Source organism: Odontesthes bonariensis, chromosome 15 (genome assembly GCF_027942865.1).
Source record: "Odontesthes bonariensis isolate fOdoBon6 chromosome 15, fOdoBon6.hap1, whole genome shotgun sequence".
Classification (NCBI taxonomy): Eukaryota; Metazoa; Chordata; class Actinopteri; order Atheriniformes; family Atherinopsidae; genus Odontesthes; species Odontesthes bonariensis.
In genome coordinates this window covers 16,449,754-16,470,042 of record NC_134520.1, presented here as the reverse complement: position 1 = coordinate 16,470,042, position 20,289 = coordinate 16,449,754, and the positions used below count along the sequence as shown (strand labels likewise).

Sequence of the window (20,289 nt, the reverse complement as noted above, 5' to 3'; positions counted from 1 at the left end):
TATAGTGTGGGACCTGGAGGTGAATGACGGCTCACTAGGCCGACCCTTCTACATGAGCAAAGACTTGAAGAAGATCCTCAAGAAGGGCAACAGGAGCTAGAGACGAGAAGAGGAGGCGGACTGAGACGGCGTTATTACCAAAGCATGGTACAGCCCCAAGTGGCCATAAACTAGAGAAATTTAATTTCACAGGCAGAGTCGGATTCTCCCGCACTTTAATTTATTGGCCTGATAGTTCTTTGGTATTGATCGTTAACTCCAGTTTGAGCAAAAAAAGGGTTCGTGGACAAAGTACAAAGTCCCACGAGGAGAATGTAAATAGTTTTTAACATGCTTTTTCTTTAATGGAATTGTTGTAAATATTTTACACCTACAGTCAATCTACATCCGAACGTCCTACTGGAACAACAGTTTTAAGTTCTTTATTTATTTCTTGGGACTGTATAAACTTAGCTTATTCTTCTTCTTTTTTTTTTTGTCTCGAGCTCTTGTAGTTACCATTTTTTTACCACGTGGTGGCGCCAGTTATTGCCAGATGCGTTCCGTTAGGGAGTGAATGCATTGCTGAGTTTTTAACACCTGCATTAGCTCAGTGTCTCACAGTTGTGTAAAGTTTTTCACCAATAAGTGCCTTCTTGTGTAAAATATTGACACACTGTGTTTTATTGAATGTTAGTTGCTTCTTTATTTATTTATTTTTAAACAGTCCAAATCAGATATTTAGAAGCCAGAGAAGAAGCTCCTTGTCCTTTTCCCAATGTGACATTTGAGGTTTGGTTAAAGATGATGTAGGTGGAAGCTTTTTTGAGTTTGGTTATTTGGAAGAAAGTCACTGGCTTGTCTTTGCAGGTCTCATGTGCCAATTCATCCCTCTAATACCGCTGCTGATATGGCCACATGCACGTGCCACTTGGAGCACAATCCAGCGAGACCAGTGGCCGTTACAGTTAATAAAAAGATGCTTTGAAAATACATCTCATTAAAGACTTGAACCCCTGTCGATTTGAAAGGTGACAGAGAAGCGGATTTCATCAGAGAAGAGTGACTGTAGTTGGCTTGAACTGATGTCACTCAGGGACATGTTTGCTTTCAAAATCATCAAAATGTCCTCGAATGCTTGCAGTGTGCTTCTCTGTTGAGGATTTTAATGTTCTATATTTGTCAAACATCAATACATTCCCAAAGGTGCGGCAAAAGCATACAGCGGAGCAGTTTGACACGTTTCTATTAATGGCGTCCTGCGCATAAGTTGTTCTTATGAGACTCTAGTAGCAGCGCTTGCAGTAGCTGTGAACTTGATGTCCAATCTTTCAGCACAAGTGCTCTTGGAGAACTGAAGATGGGCTTTGTGTCAGGTCCTAATACCAGTAAGTCAGTAACACGAGGGACGCAGTTGTGTTGGTTCGTCTCCTTAATCGAGCGTTTGAAAAGGTGGTGAAAGGTGTAGCTTTTTCCCAAGTGGAGTCATTCATCACATAGACTGATGCTAACCTTTAGATCCTTAAGATTTGACTCGTGATTGTTTTTGTTTTTTTTTACACTGGGTTCTGTCAAGCCTGAGAGCCTGCCCTCGCGGTGCCTCAGAGTGACAGCGCTGGCAGACTCGCACACCCTCGGTTTGAGCCCAACACGCTGGGACACGTCACCATTCGATGAAAGCAAAACAGCTCTGCTTTGTGTATGCGAAAGGGCACAAACGGTGCATGTTAGCGTTCAGCAGGGCATGTTGTCATGTCTCTGTTATGTTGAACAGACGTCTCCCCTCCTGTTGAGTTTTGCACAATTTCGTGCGTTTGGCTCAGGTTCGGTTTCTTTCCCAACCAGAGCGAATACCTTCCATCTGATAAGTTGTTGTAAAACCGTGGTTTTATTTGCTCTCTTCTCCCTCCCGTGTCTGGAAATGAGATTCTTTTGGTCAACCACAGACAACAAGTAGACACAGGCTAAACTTGTATCTTAGCTAAATGTGATTCAGTTTTATTGGCTCAAACTCCGACAGAGCAGAGCTCTAATTGAAATGCTCGACTAATTCATTTTAAGTTGGCGGTATAAATGTCTGTTATTTATTACCTTAGTCAGTGAAGATTGCATTGGAATGTATCACCTGTGTGCATATGTATTGAAATTAATATTTTTTTAAGACTTAATATGTTTTCTACCACCTACTTAATATAATAAATTGGTTTCAGACATTTGTTGACATGACCATTGTTTTCCTAAATTCTTGAAAAAAAAAAAGAAGAAAAAAAGCCCACCCATCCATCCATCGCGCAGGTTTTGTGAAATTAGACATTTTTATTCTTGAAACAGACTTCACATACAATAAATTAAATAGCAACACTGTTGGACAAACAGGTTCATGTTCACCTTCATACGGAGTTTTGGGTCTGGTGGCTTTCACTTAGAGTAACACCGTCAAACTTTGTCACCAACTACACAGAAACAAACACAAAGTCACAGTCCTGTGAGGTACACTGAAGCCTCTGCATTTCCACATTCGTACAGCGTGTCCGACTGTAAACCGCGGTCCTCCATAATCTGCTCACCACCAAAAGTATAAACGTGTAAAGTATGAACTACTGGCTGCTTAAGGAAACAAAGGGCGTTAGGACTCACTGAAAATTAAATGATATTTACCACGGCGGTCAGAATACTGCGGGTGCTAATGACGGAGAAGCGCTGGTGGAGTGTTTAGGCGGCTGTGAGTGTGTGTGTTTGTGTGTTTGTAAGAGAGAAAAGGAGCAGCTCAGGCGTGAGACACAGGCAGGGAGGTCATGGCGTGGGCCGGCAGCAGCGGTTGAAACATGGAAGGAGGAGAGTGTACTGTGGGCACACACACAAACACAGAGCACACAGTTATTACAGTCGTTTCCATGTCAGCTCAGACATGGACATATATTTCTATCAATTAATGAAAAGCATCTCTTTATAAAACTTTTAGAAAATGTTTGTGACAGCTCTCCTCTACACTCCCGATGAGTCAGAGGACAGCGCTACAAAATGGGGTCCAGCGGATTTTGTTTTTAATTAACGTAAGAAAACCACAGAAAAAGTGTCACTGACCATGAACATGGTCTTATTTTATATAGTACAATTCTTCCCAGGCTTATGGATAAGTCTAACCGTATACTTTCTTTATTTACAATTTGTTCAGATGTGCAGATGTGGATTATGGCCACGAGAAGATCCCACACGATTTTGGGTCACATTTTTTTAAATAATGCGGCATCGGTCCAGGTGGAGCTTGCAGTCTCTGAGGGCCCTTCTAGTCTGTTGTAAATCTGTCGATTAAACGGGATAACTTGCCATCGTATCACCCATTTGATATCAGCATTAATCGTGTCGCCTGTGATTTTAAACTAATTTTCTGTTGCTTTGAAAGAGATTGTTTTTTTTTTTTTCTTCTCAAATGTCATTCAGTTGAGAAATAAAATCATTGAGGTGGTCGGTGGCGTAGTGGGTTGTGCAGGCGCCCCATGTATAGAGGCTACAGTCCTCACTGCAGGTGGCCCCGGTTCGAGTCCTGCATCGAACGGCCTTTTGCTGCATGTCATTCCCCCTCTCTCTGCCCCCTGCTTCCTGTCTCTCTTTAACTGTCCTGTCCATTAAAGGCGTGAAAGCCCCAAAAAATTATTAAAGGGACATTATGTAATTTCTTCCCCCATCTAGTGGTGCAATTTTATTTTGCAAAGTCGAATGAATTTGCTCTCTAGCGCATCACGTTTTCAAATGTGTGTTACAACTTCTTGAACTACAGCAAGCGGAATGTGTCAAGATTCAAGAAGCTATAGCTTCAGACTCAAGGTCCATACAAACAAAAAGAAATCAAGACACACAGTACAAAGGATTACATAAACCACATACAACAACACTATAAATACAGATGACAGATAACATGTCAGATAACAGAAGTTGACATAGCCTTTGGTGTGCAAGCAATGCAATTAGTCATATTCCGGGAGTTACCGGAAGTGACGTCGACGCAGCGTTAGCATTAGCAGCGTTAGCATTAAGCAGCATTAGCAGCGGTAAATAAACTCCCGGTAAACTTACAAACTTTCTAATGCCTCGTTTTGTGAGTTAAGAGCCTATGTGTACTACGGCAGACGTTTGGTAACAATCAATACATTATTAGTGGGATCATTTACGAGATAAAATCTATTTAGCATTAGCGGCTGTAATAAGCCATTCGGCGGAAATGACGTCACAATGAAGTCATTTCCGCTTGCAGGCCTGGCGGGGAAAACGCGATTCGCAGTGCTTTATGTCCCTCTCGGCACTTCGTCGTTTTTCATAGACCGGAAGGACATGGCAGCCTCCATAGAGCTTACCTGCTCTATGTACATACAGACTAGTTATTCTTCACTCAGGAGGATAAGTGAGATTTTTGACAGAGATCATTTTACACCAATGAGGACTAACTTATGAATGAATATGTTGATTTGAGCTAATAAATGACTTAATTTATTACATAGTGTCCCTTTAAAAAAGAAATAAAATCATCTTCAAATAAGCTCCGCTTCTATAATGTTAAATATTTGTAATACAAAGAAGGGCATCTTCTGGGCCACTGAAAGCCATCTGCGTGACGCATTTTATCAGTGGTATGGTCATGACGTGTGTATATAAATATATATGTGTGTGTGTGTGTGTGGGGGGGGAAATTGGGGGGAAATTCTAAACATGGAAAATTCACATGTAGTTTTGGCTGTGAGGCACTCCAAAAGCCGTCTCTACAGTTTAAATACAGAAAGAAAATGCGAAAAAGGATTCCTGATGCTCACTGTCGATGAAGGAGTGTAGTGCGGAGAGCATAGACCCCTCTGGGCCGCCGTAGGCCGTGTACTGCAGCTCCTCGGGGGTCGGGGTGGGCTGGGAGAGGCGGCTGGACTGCAGGGATGTCAGTGGGCTGCCGTTGGTGTGGTTGGGGCTCACGTGCTTTTTGTGGCGTGCTCGACAATTCTGGAACCAAACCTGCATTATTACCGAGACAAAACACATTTTAACCAAAGGGCTGCCTGCGGGTTCCTGGTCTGAATCACCCGCCAATGACAATGACATGTGATCAAACATACTTTAATCTCTTTCCATTTTAAAAATAATAATAATAATAATTGCGGCTAAGGAGTCACTTTATACAGGTGAGTAGAATCCCTATCATAATGTTGTTGTTCTTTGGGGCGGGGGTCCGTCCCAGATGTTAAGATATGCCCCTGATGCAGAGATCATGCAGCGTAGTCCTTACTAGAAACACTAGAAAGGTAGTTCGAACAGTCAGTGCGGGGGCAAACCTGGCCCGAGGCATGTTTTCTCAGATGGCGTCACCCTCTGCTGCATGACCCGTTAAAAGGCAGATTCAAAAGATATTTGTAGTCTCACATTCACGTTTGTTAAGTGGTGTGATGCCTCTTTAGAAATGTAGCTACACAGACCAGCACCTTCTATTTTTTTTTATTATCATTCTATCTTTGAGTACAAACAGTACTGGCATCGTTGCAATGCGTGAATAAATAAACTTTCACAGAGGGCAAATCTATATCTGCAGAGCTCTTTGTGAATGATCTCTCAATGGAAAAAAAAAACAGTTTCTGACCAATTATGTCACCCTTAACATCAAAGGAACCGTAACATTGCTTATAACAAAAGAGCAAAACGTTTTAACCGCTGCATGTTCTCAATAACAGGGTGGTTCTGTGTATTCCACCATCTGTTTGGTCTTTGTGCACCCAACCCATCGCTGACCTGTATGACTCTTCGACTGAGGCCCGTCTGCTCCGCCAGCTTCTGCAGCGTTTGAGCATCGGGGTTGTTGTCCTGAGCGAACTGAGCCTGCATCACCTGCATGTAAACAAGTAAGGGGGGGGTCAGTTAAACGGCAAACGAGGCTCATGTGTGGTCCTACAAGGCAATTTTGGAACTTCTGCTTTTAAAAAAATCTACTTTTAACTCACCGTGTCTGGAAGGAACTAAGAGTCAATTAGGAATGAATACAATCAAAAGTTATTAAGGTTACAACAGCTCCTTTTTAGGCCCAAGTTTTAATTTTGCATGATTTTTTTTAAAACTTTTTTTATCATTATCATTATTATTATTATTATTACTCATGGCTATTTAAGATGAGCAGAAACTGATAATTATTAGATCTAAGCGCTGGCTTTGAACAGAAATTAGTTTTTTTAGGAAAAAATACTAAGTCCTCATAGAGTCCTCAGGAGGTTAGGTGACATAAAAAAAAATATATATATATATATACACAATTTTTGCCATCTCTCTTGCTCTATATAGATCAAACTCATGTATTGTCAGGACTGCACAAAACCAGATTTGTGTTAGGGGTGCGTTTATGAACTGAAGAAGCTGCTTGTAACATAACCAAAATCTGTTTTTTTTTTTTTTTCATTTTTACCTTTTTTCACAGGCAATTTTTTTATGTGGAAAACACCCTCACTGTTTTTTTTAAATTTTTAAATTTTTATTGCATTTATAAAAGATTTTGCACATTTTGATCCAACAGAATACATGTTGCCTGTATTTTAGTTATTAGGTCACCATCATCACCAAATCAATCCCCATTTAAAAAAATAAAAAAAACATTTAAATTAAGGCACTCTATTATTTGTAAAATCCTTATGAGAATGAGGTTCACTTCCTTAAATGACACTGTTTTTTTTGTATTGGTAAAAAAATATATATATATTTATTATGTTCCAAACCTGCAGCTGGTCGGCAGTGAAGCTGGTCCGAGCTCTCTTGGAGGGTTTCGGCTGGTTAATCTCCTGCTCCGTGGGCACGGCCCCCTCCATGTTAACATTGTTTCCTGCAGAGAAAACTCTCATTAAAACACACGACAGCAAAAAAAAAAAAAAAAAAAAAAAAAAAAAAAAGCAGCTTTGTTACTAGAGGCCTACGTGTGAGCCAATATCTTAGAGAGATTTACAAGAAAAATGCACATTTTACTATGAATATTCTAACAAAACTTGCCTCGTTCAAGATCACATTTTTCCCTGCAGAGGGACACCAGGTCGGCCCGCTCACCTTTCTCCACGGCCCGCTTCAGGTTGTCCAGCATGCAGTCGTAGTGGACCCTGCAGAGCACCTTCCCCTCCACCAAGGCGAACTCCTCCCCGGTTGACAGCTGCCTCTTGCAGGAGAAGCAGGCGAAGCAGGCCAGGTGGTAGACGTTGCCCTTCGCCCGGCGGACCCAGTCTGTGGAGTGGATGTTCCGGCCGCAGCACGCGCACCAGGTGCCGTATCTTCTGCAGGGGAAGGTAGTGGCGAGCAAATGAGACACCCGCAGAGCTGTCCGCTCCAGTTGAAAGGCTGGTGATAGTTCTTTTTTTACTACAATTAAGCCAACAGAATCGCAAGAGCATGTAAACTGAAATAGTTGTGGTTCAAATAAAGATTTTGTCTAGCCCGGCCTCTTGATAGAAGGGGAAAAATGTGAAAATGTGAGACTACTTGTTTTTAGGAGGAAGACTCGTTTTCAGAGTGATGCACCAATCATCTCTTAGATTGCCTTTCACGGACTTATAATTCAATTCAAATTCCGGTCGAATAAAAAGGAGCAGTGAGAACAGTTAGTATATGGCACCAATGGTCTAACTTTTCGTTTAACTTCTGCGACAATTTCGTTTAAAAGAAACTTCAATTGTCGTTTGACAAACAGTTGCAAAGCAAAGAAGGGAAAAAGAAAAAAAAAAAGAAGATGATGATGCACATACCGAAAGTAATCCAGTTTACAGAAAACCTCTTTTTCTTTGATGTAACAGCTCGCGTGGCTGCCAAGTGAAGTCTGGCACACGCTGCAGGAGAGACAGCGCACATGCCAGCACAAGTCGTTGACCTAGAGCAAAGATACGATAAATTAGCCAAAAGACAAACCGCGTCTGAGAGCGAGGCCTGCTGAGGATCTGCAACAAAACCACAGTAACCCAAAGGCAAACAACAGACAGACAGAACGCTTCAAAAATGGAGCTGAAAGGGCAAATATCAGGATATTTTTTTTTTGTCTCTCCTCTTTCTTTGTTTTTTTTTTTTTTTTAAAGTTTTACCTTTAATAAATATTTGTCCACTATCTCCTCGTTGCAACTCGCGCACACATTTCTGCCCAGCAGAGGCGCAGACTCCATCGCCTGCGGGGACGAGGTGTCTTCATCCGAAACTTCCACCGGCGCGCCCTGAGGAGATGAGACCGGTGGTTAGAAACCGAGGAGCGGGGATCTCAACCTGCCTTTCAACTCGGTTCATGTACCCCCCCACACAGCACAGACGGTTAAAAGACCCACAAACAAGCAAGTCTGTCTCAACTTTTTTTTGTCTAAAATCAACGTTTTTTTTAACCTGTCAGAGAGACAAAGTATTATCATTGTTATTGGGGTTTTTTTTGTTGTTTTTTTTTAAACATTCTCGAGGAAAAGTTTTGTTGTCACGCTGGAAAGCTGCTCAGACGTCCAAAAAAACCGTGCGCAATTGTTGCCAACCGCCGCAGCTTTTTTAAAAACTTTAAAAACTCTAAAAACTCAATCCGAAGAGGCCGCTGCTGGGCGCAGAGCGAGTTTACTGGGATGAGCAGTTTGGTGTGCCGGCCTACCATTATGTTCCTCCTGTCCTCGGCGCATTTGTCCAGCAGCTCTTCGTCTCCTTTGCAGTCCTCACACATGACGAGAAGCTATACGGCGGGGAAGAGGATGTCGCTCCGTCAGACACGCGCAGCTGCCTTAAATGCCTCCCGCTCCGCGCCATAAATATCATGCCTTTCACTTTTCACCATGACAACGCCGGCGATTACCGCAATGACATTTAAAAGAGGATAGTCATTACTTACACCAACAGACGACGCTCGACATAATACTCGTCGCGTGTGCGTTAGGTGCTCCAGAGCTCTGGGTTCGCGCGTCGGCAAAAGACAGCTCACTTTATGCGCGCGTGCCGTGCCGTGGTCGAACCAACCAACACCAACAATTTCACGTGTCAATCACGGAGCAGCGCGAGGTCTCGGGCAAAAGGGGGATTGATTTATTTAATAACAGCAATTAAAAGGCTAAGCTCGCCACAAACGTCTACCCGGGGCAACCAAAAGGTGAAGAGGTCTCATTAACTACTTGAGTTTTAATTGCAGAATTCGGGGAGGGGTAATTTTCTTTGGCATTTCTTCAAATTGTGAAAATACCGAGCTTTCCACAAGCTGTCAGCTTGTAGAAGGCCGCCTTTAATAGCACAACAAAGCCCACTCTGATTTAATTGGCAAAGCAATTTCGGCTAATATTCCCTCGGAGACGCGGATACTGACCAGAAGCAGACTCACCTCACCGTTGGACAACAGAGATCCGCTCTCACTCTCGGTAACGATGCAACACTCTACTTTAACTTCACTTTTCCAGCGCATGTCTGTATCCAAAAGACTCCCAAAGTTAAAGCGTGGTATTCTTCTTTTCTCCTGCAGGACTCCCGTGTGTTCCAGTCAGTCAGCCCCGAGCTGTTTAGAGGGCGGATCATAATTCATATTTTCTCTTGGCCGCACCTCCCTTTGGAAGCTTGTTGTGTGGTTTATTGGGGGGGGGGGGGGGGGGGGGGGGGGGGCTTTGACAGTTACTCTTCTGTAAATGGGCGCAAAATTTAGTGTGCTCTCATGTAACAAGTTAATAGGCTGTAAATTAATAAGTGGCTAAAGTAATAACACATTTGTTCAGTCTTGCGGCCGTCATTTTTGAAGTGATTGAAGAACGTTTATTCTTCAGTTCTACAATTTTAATACCGACAGCAGCATACTTCCAGCTCCACTGCTGAAATTCTGAACACTCTCTGAATACTTGTCACAGTGAGCTCCTACACGTGAAATATGTGATTATCTAATAAACTCGACACATTTTTGGAGACTGAGGAACACCTCATTGTGAAATGAGCACTTCAGCATCACATGCTAATTCTCTTTAGGGGGAGAAGTTTTCATCTTTGCTTTTAAATATATTTTTAGAGTTTATTGTTACAGATTAACAGTTTTGACAATGATTTCCAGCAGCTCTGACCAGTAGTTCAATATACAACTGATTTTTTTTTTAATCTAACTGCTTTCTAAAACCAGAATAAATTAGATTAGCCTGTCGTCCACAGGTAAAAGTTTAAACTGAAAGCAAGCAACAATTATTCTTGTGGCAGAAATACGTGGGTGTACATATCTTAACTTCCACAATGTCTCCTACCAACAGGAGTGATTCAGGAACTGTTTGATGGAGAAAGCTACACCTGTACCTATAAGCATATATGTTCATTCATTTCAATACAAGTGCTTTTGAAGTTTATTGTGTTTGTGATTAAAAACATATCTATGTATGTAGATATGTAGATATTCTTCATACTATAATCACTTAAACTTTGATGCATGTTCCTGGACAAATTTACAACTTTCACTGAATGAAATCATTAAAAGCGATGAACATTCAGTGCACCTCAGGCTTTTAGCGTTTGTTAAATCAAGTTTATTAAACGTATGAATGGTAAGATGACCAGTTCACATGCGCTGTTGTTCTACGTGAGCAAAGACGGTGCTACAAAGAAACTTAAATTCTTGGAAAGTTGGAAAGTTTTCTGAAATGCAACAAACACCTTTATTGAACAGACAGGAGTAATACATTTTGATGCCGGCAAAACACTCAAAACAAGTTGGCAAAAAAAGTCAGAGAAGTTTGTAGAATCTCCAATCAACACTTTAACTGGTTACAAGTAAGGGTGTCAGATTTGGGTATAAAAGGATTGTCTCCCAAGTATGGGTTTTAGCTCACCACTTTCTCCTAAACTCAATCAGAGAATCGTTGGTCATATTGAAAAGGATAACTTCGTGGAAATCACTTAGGTCTTTAAACGTTTACAGGACAGAATATTGCAAAAAGATTCAGGGCATCTTGGGAAATCTTACTTAGTAAAGGCCAATGACAGAAACCACTGTTGGATGGTTGTGACCTCCAAGGCCTTGCGTGGCACCGCAAAAAGAAACTGTCACGCTACCCTGATCAATATAACCACATGGGCTCAGAATTTGCTGGGAAACCACTTTGCTCTACACAGTATTAGCATCGAGAAATGTAAAGTGCAACTGTATCACGCAGGAAGAAGCCCTATATCAGCTCTGCTCAGAAACGCTGCTGGGGTTCTCTGGGGACAAGCTCGTTTCAGCTGAACGGAGAGACAGTGCACACGGGTTCTGTGGTCAGATGACTCCATGTTTCACCTGAATCGAATCTAATGCACAAGTTCCCTCCGGATACTTCCTCCCAAGAACCAAAGACATACATAACATAACATATCGGTTGTCTAATAGACGAGGAGTAAAAAGTCCAACAATATTGATGCTGATGTTTCTTGCATGATGTTGCCAAACTCAAATAGACAGTCCTGTTTCCCACCTTTTTTAATATTGTGTGCAAATCATATGAATTTTTAGTCTCATCCATGCAGTGACGGAGGACACTTTATGCTCTCCGGAAGAGGTAAGGCAAATACTTTATAGAGATCTGAAAGTCTGTGGTTTCATCAACAACCGCCTGCTACCTGACACCAAACACGCATTGGCTTAACTGTTTTTTGTTGTTTTGTTTTTTTTTAAATCTTTTTAAAATCTTTTTCCACTTTTTCATGCACTCTCACCCACTCAACCTTTTATAACCTTTAGTCCCACCCATTACCACAACCTTCCACTCCAAACAACCCTCCACACACACACACACACACACACACACACACACACACACACACACACACTCAGACAGCAAAACGCTTATTTTCTGTCTGTCCTCTACTGTTGTGACGAGGTAACAGTCCGACCTGCAGCGGCATGAGCCTGCAGCTGTATCGCATCATCACAGAGGGATAAAGGAGTTAGCGTGCCTCCATCGAGATATGTTCTGTTCCACCTGGTGGAGATGAATGCTCTTCATCAGATAACACAGGTCATACATTACGTAAGACAAAGCAGACGCTATAAAAATCCCTCACACTGGGTGAAGTTTTGAACTCGGTATGAAGACGTCTGACCGGCTGCTCTGCGTAGCCGTCACTGCTGACTTCAGATAGAAAGGTCAAAGGTCAAATGATCTCTCAAGCCAATCGACATGCGAGAGCAAATTCTCTCTCAGGCATAAGTCTCTGAGCTGATATGAGTGCCGACGTTCTGAAAGATGCGTATCTCACAGTGTAACAGTTGGTTGTTTTCATTTTTTCAGTGTTGTGCGGCTGACTTCTCTTAACATTCTGCGTGAAGCAGAGCAGACAAAAGCAACGTCTCATCTGTCAACATGCCAAGAAAACTAGTTCTACTGCTTCACCGCTTTACATCTAACCGCGCGAGGCTGCTGTGGTATATACACTACAACCTATAAATACTCCACGATTGTGTCTTAGAGGTGGAAAGTAGGTCATTGATTACAGCGGCTGTAGATCAAGAAGAAGAACAGTTGTCTGCCAGTCGGTAGCTCGACGGTTTGATTCCTGGCTTCCCCTGAGCCATGTGTCCTTGGGCAAGACGTTGAATCCCATGTTGTCTCGTTGCACCTACCTTGTGTGAGTGTGTGCGATAGAGAAAAAGTTATGCGTAGCCTGTAACACCGTATAGATGAAGAAGTGCTGTATGAGTGTGTGTTTCTGAATGAATGAACGTGACCTGTGGTGTTAAAATGCTTTGAGTGACTACACTAGAAAAGCACTTTATGAGTACGGTCCGTTTAATAGCATCCTAGGTGATGTCTAAAAATTCTTCTTTTTTTCCCCAAGTTTGGGCTACAATACTCAAGCTCTGTGCTACCATTAACAGGCCTGGTAAGGCTGGACAGGAACAGGACTAGAGATATACATTAGTCTGCAACATCCAACTAATACGTTTGAGTTATAATTTATTACCACCCCATTTCCAAAAATCTGGGACTTTAATGGAAACAGAATGAGGTGATTTTTAAATCTCATAAGCTGATAATTTACTTGTTCCTCAATGTGAAACTGCAAAGACTTTGAACATTCTATCATCTACAGTACATGAAAGGAGAGGAGTTGCTGCACAGCTGTAAACACGGCCGTGTCCCAACTTTCCTGAGATGTGTTAAGCCCATCAAATTTGAGACAAGCAAATATTTTTGCAACAAACAGTCTCAGAAAGGAACTCAAAAGTTGAGTTAGGTGCATCACAAGACTGGAAGAGTTCTGTGATTGTAGCAAAAGAAAAAAAATCAAGAAAATAGAATACAATAAAAAACCTAATAGAACATCCATCCATCCATTCATTCATGCATACATTTTCTATACTAGTTTTACCCTTCAGGGTCACATGCAGACTGAAGCCTGTCATAGCTACCATTAATTGAGAGCCTGTTGGAACATCTCAAAACTAGTGAGGTAAACTGGCAGCAGGCCTGTAGCACGACTGAGAATAAAAAAGATAAGAGAGGTGCAGTCTTTCTGGAATAAAGATGAAGAGGTCTTTATCACACATCATTGAGGACGGCGAAGGAAAATAGTTCCTCAATTTAAGAATTAGGTCTGTTAACATCAGATTCTTCAAAAATTGGGATTAATTCTCAATGAAATGTAAAATAAGTACATATTTTGAAAATATAGAGAAACCCCTGCAACAAGCGACAAGGCCAAAAAGTAAACACTGAGGGGTTCACTGGCAGCTTTACATTGTGGCCACTGCTGCGCGTTCTAAGTAACGCTACAGAAAACCACTCGAAGTAAACGCACATATTCACTGCAACCACGAGCAAAGTTTAAAAAGTCTGTCATGCAGGAAAAAAGAATTAAAAGAAAAATATCTGGGTCTGAGCTTTTTTTAAGATGAGCTCAAGATAAGGTGACGCTGAAAACCTCCGTGGACGGACAAATCAAAATCTGAATTTCTTTTAATCACTGATGGTAAATCCTTCAGATCATCAGGCTGGTTTTCAGCACACAGCTCAAAGGCATCATCTCTGATGCCATGGAGGCGAGTAACTCGCTCATCTGTGGCAAGGCACCATCAGTACTGAACAAAGTGTAAATGTTTTAGGTGCAACATATGTTATTTTTTGGGAATACCTTGCTTGTTTCAGCCATACGGTGGCAAACCACATTCTGTACCTTTTACTTCTGTATGGATCTGTTGTCACGTAGTCCAGACCAGTTATCATGGAGAACATTAAGTCCATGCACAGCTGAAATCCTTTAAAAGCAGAGTGAAATTTCACAATGAAATTCTTCGTGCTCACGGTGTTGTTGATCACAGGTGTGATGTAACGCAGTGATAACGTGGCCTGGTCCAAACTGTTTTCAGACATGCTGCTGGCGTCACAGTTAAAATCAATATGCATATTGAAAATTGGAACAATTCCCTATTGCAAAGATCTAATAAGATCTAATAATAATGTTGTTGCATTCTCAGTTAATCTTCAGTTAGGTTCCCAGTCATGATTTACAGGTTTTTGCATTCTTCCGTGATTTTCATTTACAAGCTCTTAAAAGGGGAACATGACTGACAGAAATCCATCCTCACTTTTTCATCTTTAAATGATGGGGGGAGGGAAACGGCAACAGGTTGCCTCACGGTGCTGATTTTGCATCACGTTAGGATAATTTCAAACACAATTACTTCACTGTTTCTTAAAAGTGTAACTGAAGACGACAGACGGCCTTCAGTAAAAAGTGAGGAATGTGGGAGACTTTCATCTGAAGAGGCAACGAGCGTTTGGCCTTAAGTCTTTGAGAAAATCCTCTAATCTGCTACTTCCACATGGACCTTTGCTTTCTTTAGGGCTGCAAATACTCATTTCTTTCATTGAAATCAGCCCGATTTGGGGTGGTTTACAATTGACACAACGAGTTTAGCATGACCTTTTCTCCTTGCTGTAAATGGGTACTCATTGAATCCAAAGGGGGAGGTAGGGAGCCGAAGGAGGAGGGAGGTGGGTGGGTGGGACGGGTGGTGTGGTGGGGTTGGAGGGGGCAAAGGGGGATTGGGTGGAAATCACAGGAGTGAAAATGGCAGTGGAGTGAAAGAGGGGCCTGATTGCATTGGGACAGCATGCGACAGGGAGCAGCATGATCAGCCCAATCAGAGTGACATAAGGAAAAAGTGCTCTTATCAACGAGTAATGGCCCACTTGACAATCACGCAGGCACAAAACTGCTCTATTTAACGCTGATTGCACCCCCCCCCCCCCCCCCCCCCCCCCCATCTAAGAACTGCATGACTCCCCCTAGATCTCCCTGCCACCTCCCAGCTTACAGCCAAGACCCTTTCCTGAATGGAATTCATAATCACCCCTCCTCCATTTCTAAGCTAATTGTTATTTTAAGACCTGCGTTGTGCATTATTTATTTAGCGCTGGTAAAATGTCTGCCTTGATTACTGTGTTTATCGTCAGCAATGAAGGCACACGTATCTCCGCTCAGGCCGCTTGACAGGAGTCCCTGCGTCTCACTCACCTGGCTGTTCATCTTCCTTCATGTCCACCGCTTTGGTGTGAGAGACCTGCAGCAGGGCACCTCTGGAGATGGAAAGGTCACCGATGAAGTTCCACAACGCATGCTCTCTGACATTGTCCAATATTGTCCAAAAACTTGACTTTGAACAAGGACTTGAGAGCAATAGTTCATCACTCGTGTGCTTTTAGTGCATGTAAAATAGAATCAACTTGCAGTCACCTCTCTCTTCTTCGCTGATAGTACGGCAGAAGTGGCTGCACTGATATTAATTAGTAAGTAAGTAAATCAAATCAGTAAAATCAAATTAATTTTGTTTGGTCAGAAACAGGAGCACCTTCTGAACATTTTAGAGTTTTTTTTTTTCCAACTTAATTGAATAAAATGCTAACAATGGTTGGTTCGGCAGTTTGGTTAACTCCTGTCCAAAATTTACACTAACTTTGCAAAGATGAATCTGGACAGTGCTTTGTAGGGTTATCATCACGGTACTGTTAAAAGCGATGTGATTCTCTCTTCTCACCGTCCCATTCTTATTTTTCCACACAGAAGCCCTTTCTGTTGGGTCTACCTCGTAAAGCTTTTAGTAAAACCTCTAACGCTTACCACGATAGAATGAATTAAGCAGTCAGATTTCTGTTTTTGACAACATTGCTGAACCCTTTAAAAATATAGTTCTCTTTTAGATATTATTAGTATTTTTAGTATTATTATTATTGCTATTATTATTATTGATATTTACCAGCTGTTTTTTCATTCATACTCCATAAATTCCAAAATCCCTAACATAATATTTAACATAGATAGATAGATAGATAGATATACATATAAGCGCTCTGGGTAGGTCATTTATGTGCTTTACATATTTTGTCATGTCATGCTGGCAGACATTCATGGATTACCCTGTTTTGTTTCTTCTTTTTCACTCTTTTAGTCTATCAGTTGATGATGCAGATGCAAATTACCAGGAAAAAAAAAGATTCATGCCAGTAATACCTAAACATTTCAGCAGCAAAACCGACCCTGCATACGAACGCACAGAGATGGATCGTGCACACAAACATACGTGGAGAATGAATGAAAGAGCAAGGGGAGAATGAAGTCGTGGCCACATACATTCTCGGTGAGTTTTCATACAGAACAGACGATGTCTGTGTGCTCAGTATTTACTGATATTCCATCCGTTAACATGTGATTTATCTTATGTATGGGACTGAAAAGATATTCTGTTATTCTTTGGATTTTTAAGGAAGAGGCAAAGTTGTCAAGTATCCAGAGGAAAGACACCAGACCCCTGAAAAGCTGACATTTTAACACAGAGTTTATAAGTGACATATATTACAATGTAAGTTCGATGATCAGAAATGTTTCTATGCTTGTCTGCACCTCCTCTTTGGTTTTTAATAAGAATCACTGGACCAAGACTACAGCAGAATGATCTCCTCCTCTGTGAGCTGAGGAAGTAAGTGCTTTAAAGACACATGGCTCCCCTTACTGGTCAATACAGGTATTGGCAAACAATTTCAAGTTTCATGAAGGTTAGTTATGTTTATGTCACATAATTCAAAGGCTTTAAATCCCGCATTTTGTGTCACAGTCTCAAGGCAATGCTGGCTGATAGATGGAGTAGGGAGTAATGCCACCACACAGACATATACGTGGATCGGAAATACAGACCATAAACACGGATAACTTTTAGACAAATGTACCTGTCGTGATTTTCTCTTGTATGGAGTTAATTCAGAGGGAGCCTGTGAGATTTTAGTGTAGTGACAAAGGATTCTGGAATTATGCTTGCAGAAGTTATTTTTCACATTGCCACTAGAGGGCCACAGAGGACCTGCGAGGAGTGCTCATCCTGTTCATGTGCAAGTCAGTTTTCTGTGGCGAAAGCGGCAAAACTCTGACTGTGCAGGCTGGACCACGGATCACATAATTATCATCTTTATCATCAGCGTTGAGAGAAAGAAGAAGGGTAACTTCAGGTGAAAAAATGCATCTATATTTTGGTTTAGAGAAGTTTAGCTTGACCCCCCCCCCCCCCCACACACACACACACACATATATACACACACACAGCCGTTGCACTCGTCAGCCGGACTCTGCAGCTACTTGCCATTGTGACTCTCCAGGGATACTTTGGCAGTATCTGCCAGCTTTCATTTTTCCAGTTGCTTATCTTGCTCGTGCTGCTCGCTATATCACAATAAGACAGTATATTGTTACAGTGCTGTTATGGGAGCAGAAAAAAAAACCCGAGTTGCTCTAAACAAGGTATTGATTAATGATAAAGGTGACGCAGATGGTTTTTCATCAGGCTGAGAGGCATTAAAACTTTGTCCAGTGATACACTGTAGGAATCCCTCTTAGTCAGTAAATATTTTGCACTGATGTGTGTGTGTGTGTGTGTGTGTGTGTGTGTGTGTGTGTGTGTGTGTATGTAATGTCTCTCAGACCCAGAGGAATCTTATCAAGTAATTCTGTATATAATGGTACATCTCTCAAAGGGCCCAAACCCCTTTAAGCAACATCTTTAACTGGCATTCATTTCTGTGTTTTGTTTTGTGTTTTTGATTTAGTGCTGTGCTGCATTCAGAAGGTGAACCACAAACATCAGAAGACACCTAATGCTCTCCCTAATCACCAAGTTCAGCATGTATTGAGAAAATAAGCTGTTTAATGTGTGCACGAGTCCTGGTTGATGTGACAGTGGGCCTCTGAAAGTGGAAACCAGCCTGGTCACGTGGTCTTCCATGGCAACCGGCGAGTGTCACCAGTTCCGCGGTGGGAGAGGTGCAGCTCCGGTCCGGCTCAGCTCAAAACCCGCTGATAACATAGTTGGAAACATCCTCCCGTGTGACCCGACACCGGCCTGGACGTCTTCCTGCGAGGACCGAGCAGAGTCCGCGGTCCCGTCCAGCTCACGTATTGCGGGGAGAGTCTTTCAGGAGAGTGCGAGCTGACAACCATGAGTCACCTCAGCCCAGGGTAGGAGCAGTTTAATTTTTCATATTCAATACTCAAGAGCGCCGCAGGGTTTAAATTCAGCTGTGCTACAGTATTCAACAGCACAAGTAACTCTTTTTCTTTTCTTTAACCCTTTTGTTTCTTTATTATTTGAATTGTTTATCTTCCCTTAAAAACCAAAATGTTAACTTGATGTTACTACTGTCATTGAAATCTCCAGCAGCAGCCAAGCTATACACCACTGAAGCATAATACCAAGAAAACCTAATGGACCCTAAATCCAGGCTGATGCTACACTCCACATGCAGAACTCTGAATTTACCATGAGACGAGTGTCTGCTGATGCAGTTTGCACTGAGGCGCAACACTTTTTGGCTTCTGCGTGAACATTGTTGATAAATGATTGTTCTGAAGAAAAAAAAACATCCCAGGTGGCAGTTTTATAAGAGACTGGGCTTTTTATTTGATTTTTTTTATGCATAAATGACACAAACATAAAGTTTCCTCAAAGGACGGTATGTTTCATTTTAATACACTCACTATAGTCAGGAATGCAGCCCCATCCTCCAGGTTTGGAATGAATTGTTACTAAAGCCTATAGGCCTACTGAGGTACGACGTCACCAGCTGATTTAAACAAGGCATTTTGTGGACACTTGGAAGGCCCTCGCTGATTAGTCCACTTTAATCTTTAAATGTCGAGTTTTCCTCTTTGACATTTGGACTTCATTCTAGTTATTTGGACACCATTTAGAAGTTGCATTTAAACTTTACCCCAGGAGTTTCTACTGTATTACCAACAAGTTGGATTAATTCTTGCAATCTGAGGAGAAAGAGGTCATAAACAACCTCTTATTGTTTCATCCTCCGTGTGGCCCTAACACTCTTTCGCAGTCTTCACGGAGAAACATTCTTTCTTTAACTAGAACTGCACCGTAGTTAGTCTGCATTAAGCATTGAAAAGATATAAAAGCTGTCGCATGGCCAAGGGTAAAACTGAAAATTGTGATTAGAATTTCAACAGTTCATAGTGACTCAAACTCAAACTCCAATATTAATAATTAATATTATTTTGTAGCCTACAACTTGAATATCACTTGATAAGTAGTAATGGTTCAAATAATAATGCTATAACAAAATGGCTGCTTGCACTTTTACCTGATATATTGTGTTTATACATCGTTGTGTTGGTACTATTACTTTAGTTAAACTTCAGACGTACCAAGCGCAGTTGTTGTCACTTTAGATGCATAATTTACACCCTCTAGTTGGCAGACATATGCCGACGCTGCCCACTAAGAACGACAAAAGTACCGAGCTGTAAACACAAACATTGCTGAACAAGTTCTGACGAGAAAAGAGGCTGACCCAGTAATTTAAGGGGGATTTAGTCACTCTTTTTGTCTTTTCTGCTGGGACACATTGACAAATGATATTTGGTTACCGTGCTTTTCATCAAAGCGTCCCCGGTTCAGAGCAGCTCGTGTCTAACATGACAAATGAGAGTTTGATGTCGACGCTTGCGGCCCGGAGAGAAATCTGCAGCCAAAGCCGAATAGCACCAGAGACAATCGAGCCAGGTGCACAAAGAGGGAGGCCGCCAGGGTCAAGTGTGCCGTCCCCTCTAATTCCTGTGCGTAATCAGACACCTGTAACAGACTCTGTAGTTGTAAGGTCCTGTTGTGTTGTACACAAATGCTGGTGGAAATCAAATCTGCGTTGGAAAAAAAAGAAAAAGAAAAGCTGCCTTTAAGCACGCCGGTCTGTGGACAAGCTGATCTCTCGTTAATGAGGACAAGAGGACAGCTGCCAACAAACAAGAATGGTGCTGTGCCCCGGTGAACCATTTGATTAGCCGCAATCAAGACTAAGTTTAAAG

The 20,289-nt window shown here is 41.9% G+C and overlaps 3 protein-coding genes across 7 annotated transcripts in view; 2 read left to right on the top strand and 1 right to left on the bottom strand.

Moving 5' to 3' along the window:
* slc44a5b (solute carrier family 44 member 5b) overlaps positions 1-2,304 on the top strand; it is a 32,612-nt gene extending 30,308 nt beyond the window's left edge. Inside the window, exon 22 of the mRNA XM_075485219.1 lies at positions 6-2,304. Within this exon, the coding sequence (XP_075341334.1) occupies positions 6-100 (95 nt within the window). The 3' untranslated portion in view covers positions 101-2,304. The remainder of the gene's footprint in view (positions 1-5) is intronic.
* On the bottom strand, positions 2,276-9,474 carry LOC142400383 (LIM/homeobox protein Lhx8). 5 transcript variants are annotated; one of them, XM_075485220.1, is made up of 8 exons: positions 9,293-9,474; positions 8,055-8,180; positions 7,725-7,846; positions 7,036-7,256; positions 6,714-6,817; positions 5,743-5,838; positions 4,785-4,974; positions 2,276-2,823 (listed from the first exon to the last, which is right to left on the bottom strand). In XM_075485220.1, the coding sequence occupies exons 1-8, from the start codon at positions 9,386-9,388 to the stop codon at positions 2,747-2,749; spliced, it is 1,032 nt and encodes a 343-aa protein (XP_075341335.1). In that variant the 5' UTR covers positions 9,389-9,474; the 3' UTR covers positions 2,276-2,746. The 5 variants fall into 5 exon arrangements, with proteins under 5 accessions (XP_075341335.1, XP_075341336.1, XP_075341337.1 ...); XM_075485221.1 differs by having other exon boundaries at positions 7,036-7,253; XM_075485222.1 differs by having other exon boundaries at positions 9,308-9,474.
* An 8,778-nt stretch (positions 9,475-18,252) lies between these two features.
* The window catches only part of erich3 (glutamate-rich 3), a 16,298-nt gene continuing 14,261 nt past the window's right edge, over positions 18,253-20,289 (top strand). The window contains exon 1 of the mRNA XM_075485217.1: positions 18,253-18,432. Within this exon, the coding sequence (XP_075341332.1) occupies positions 18,413-18,432 (20 nt within the window). The 5' untranslated portion in view covers positions 18,253-18,412. The remainder of the gene's footprint in view (positions 18,433-20,289) is intronic.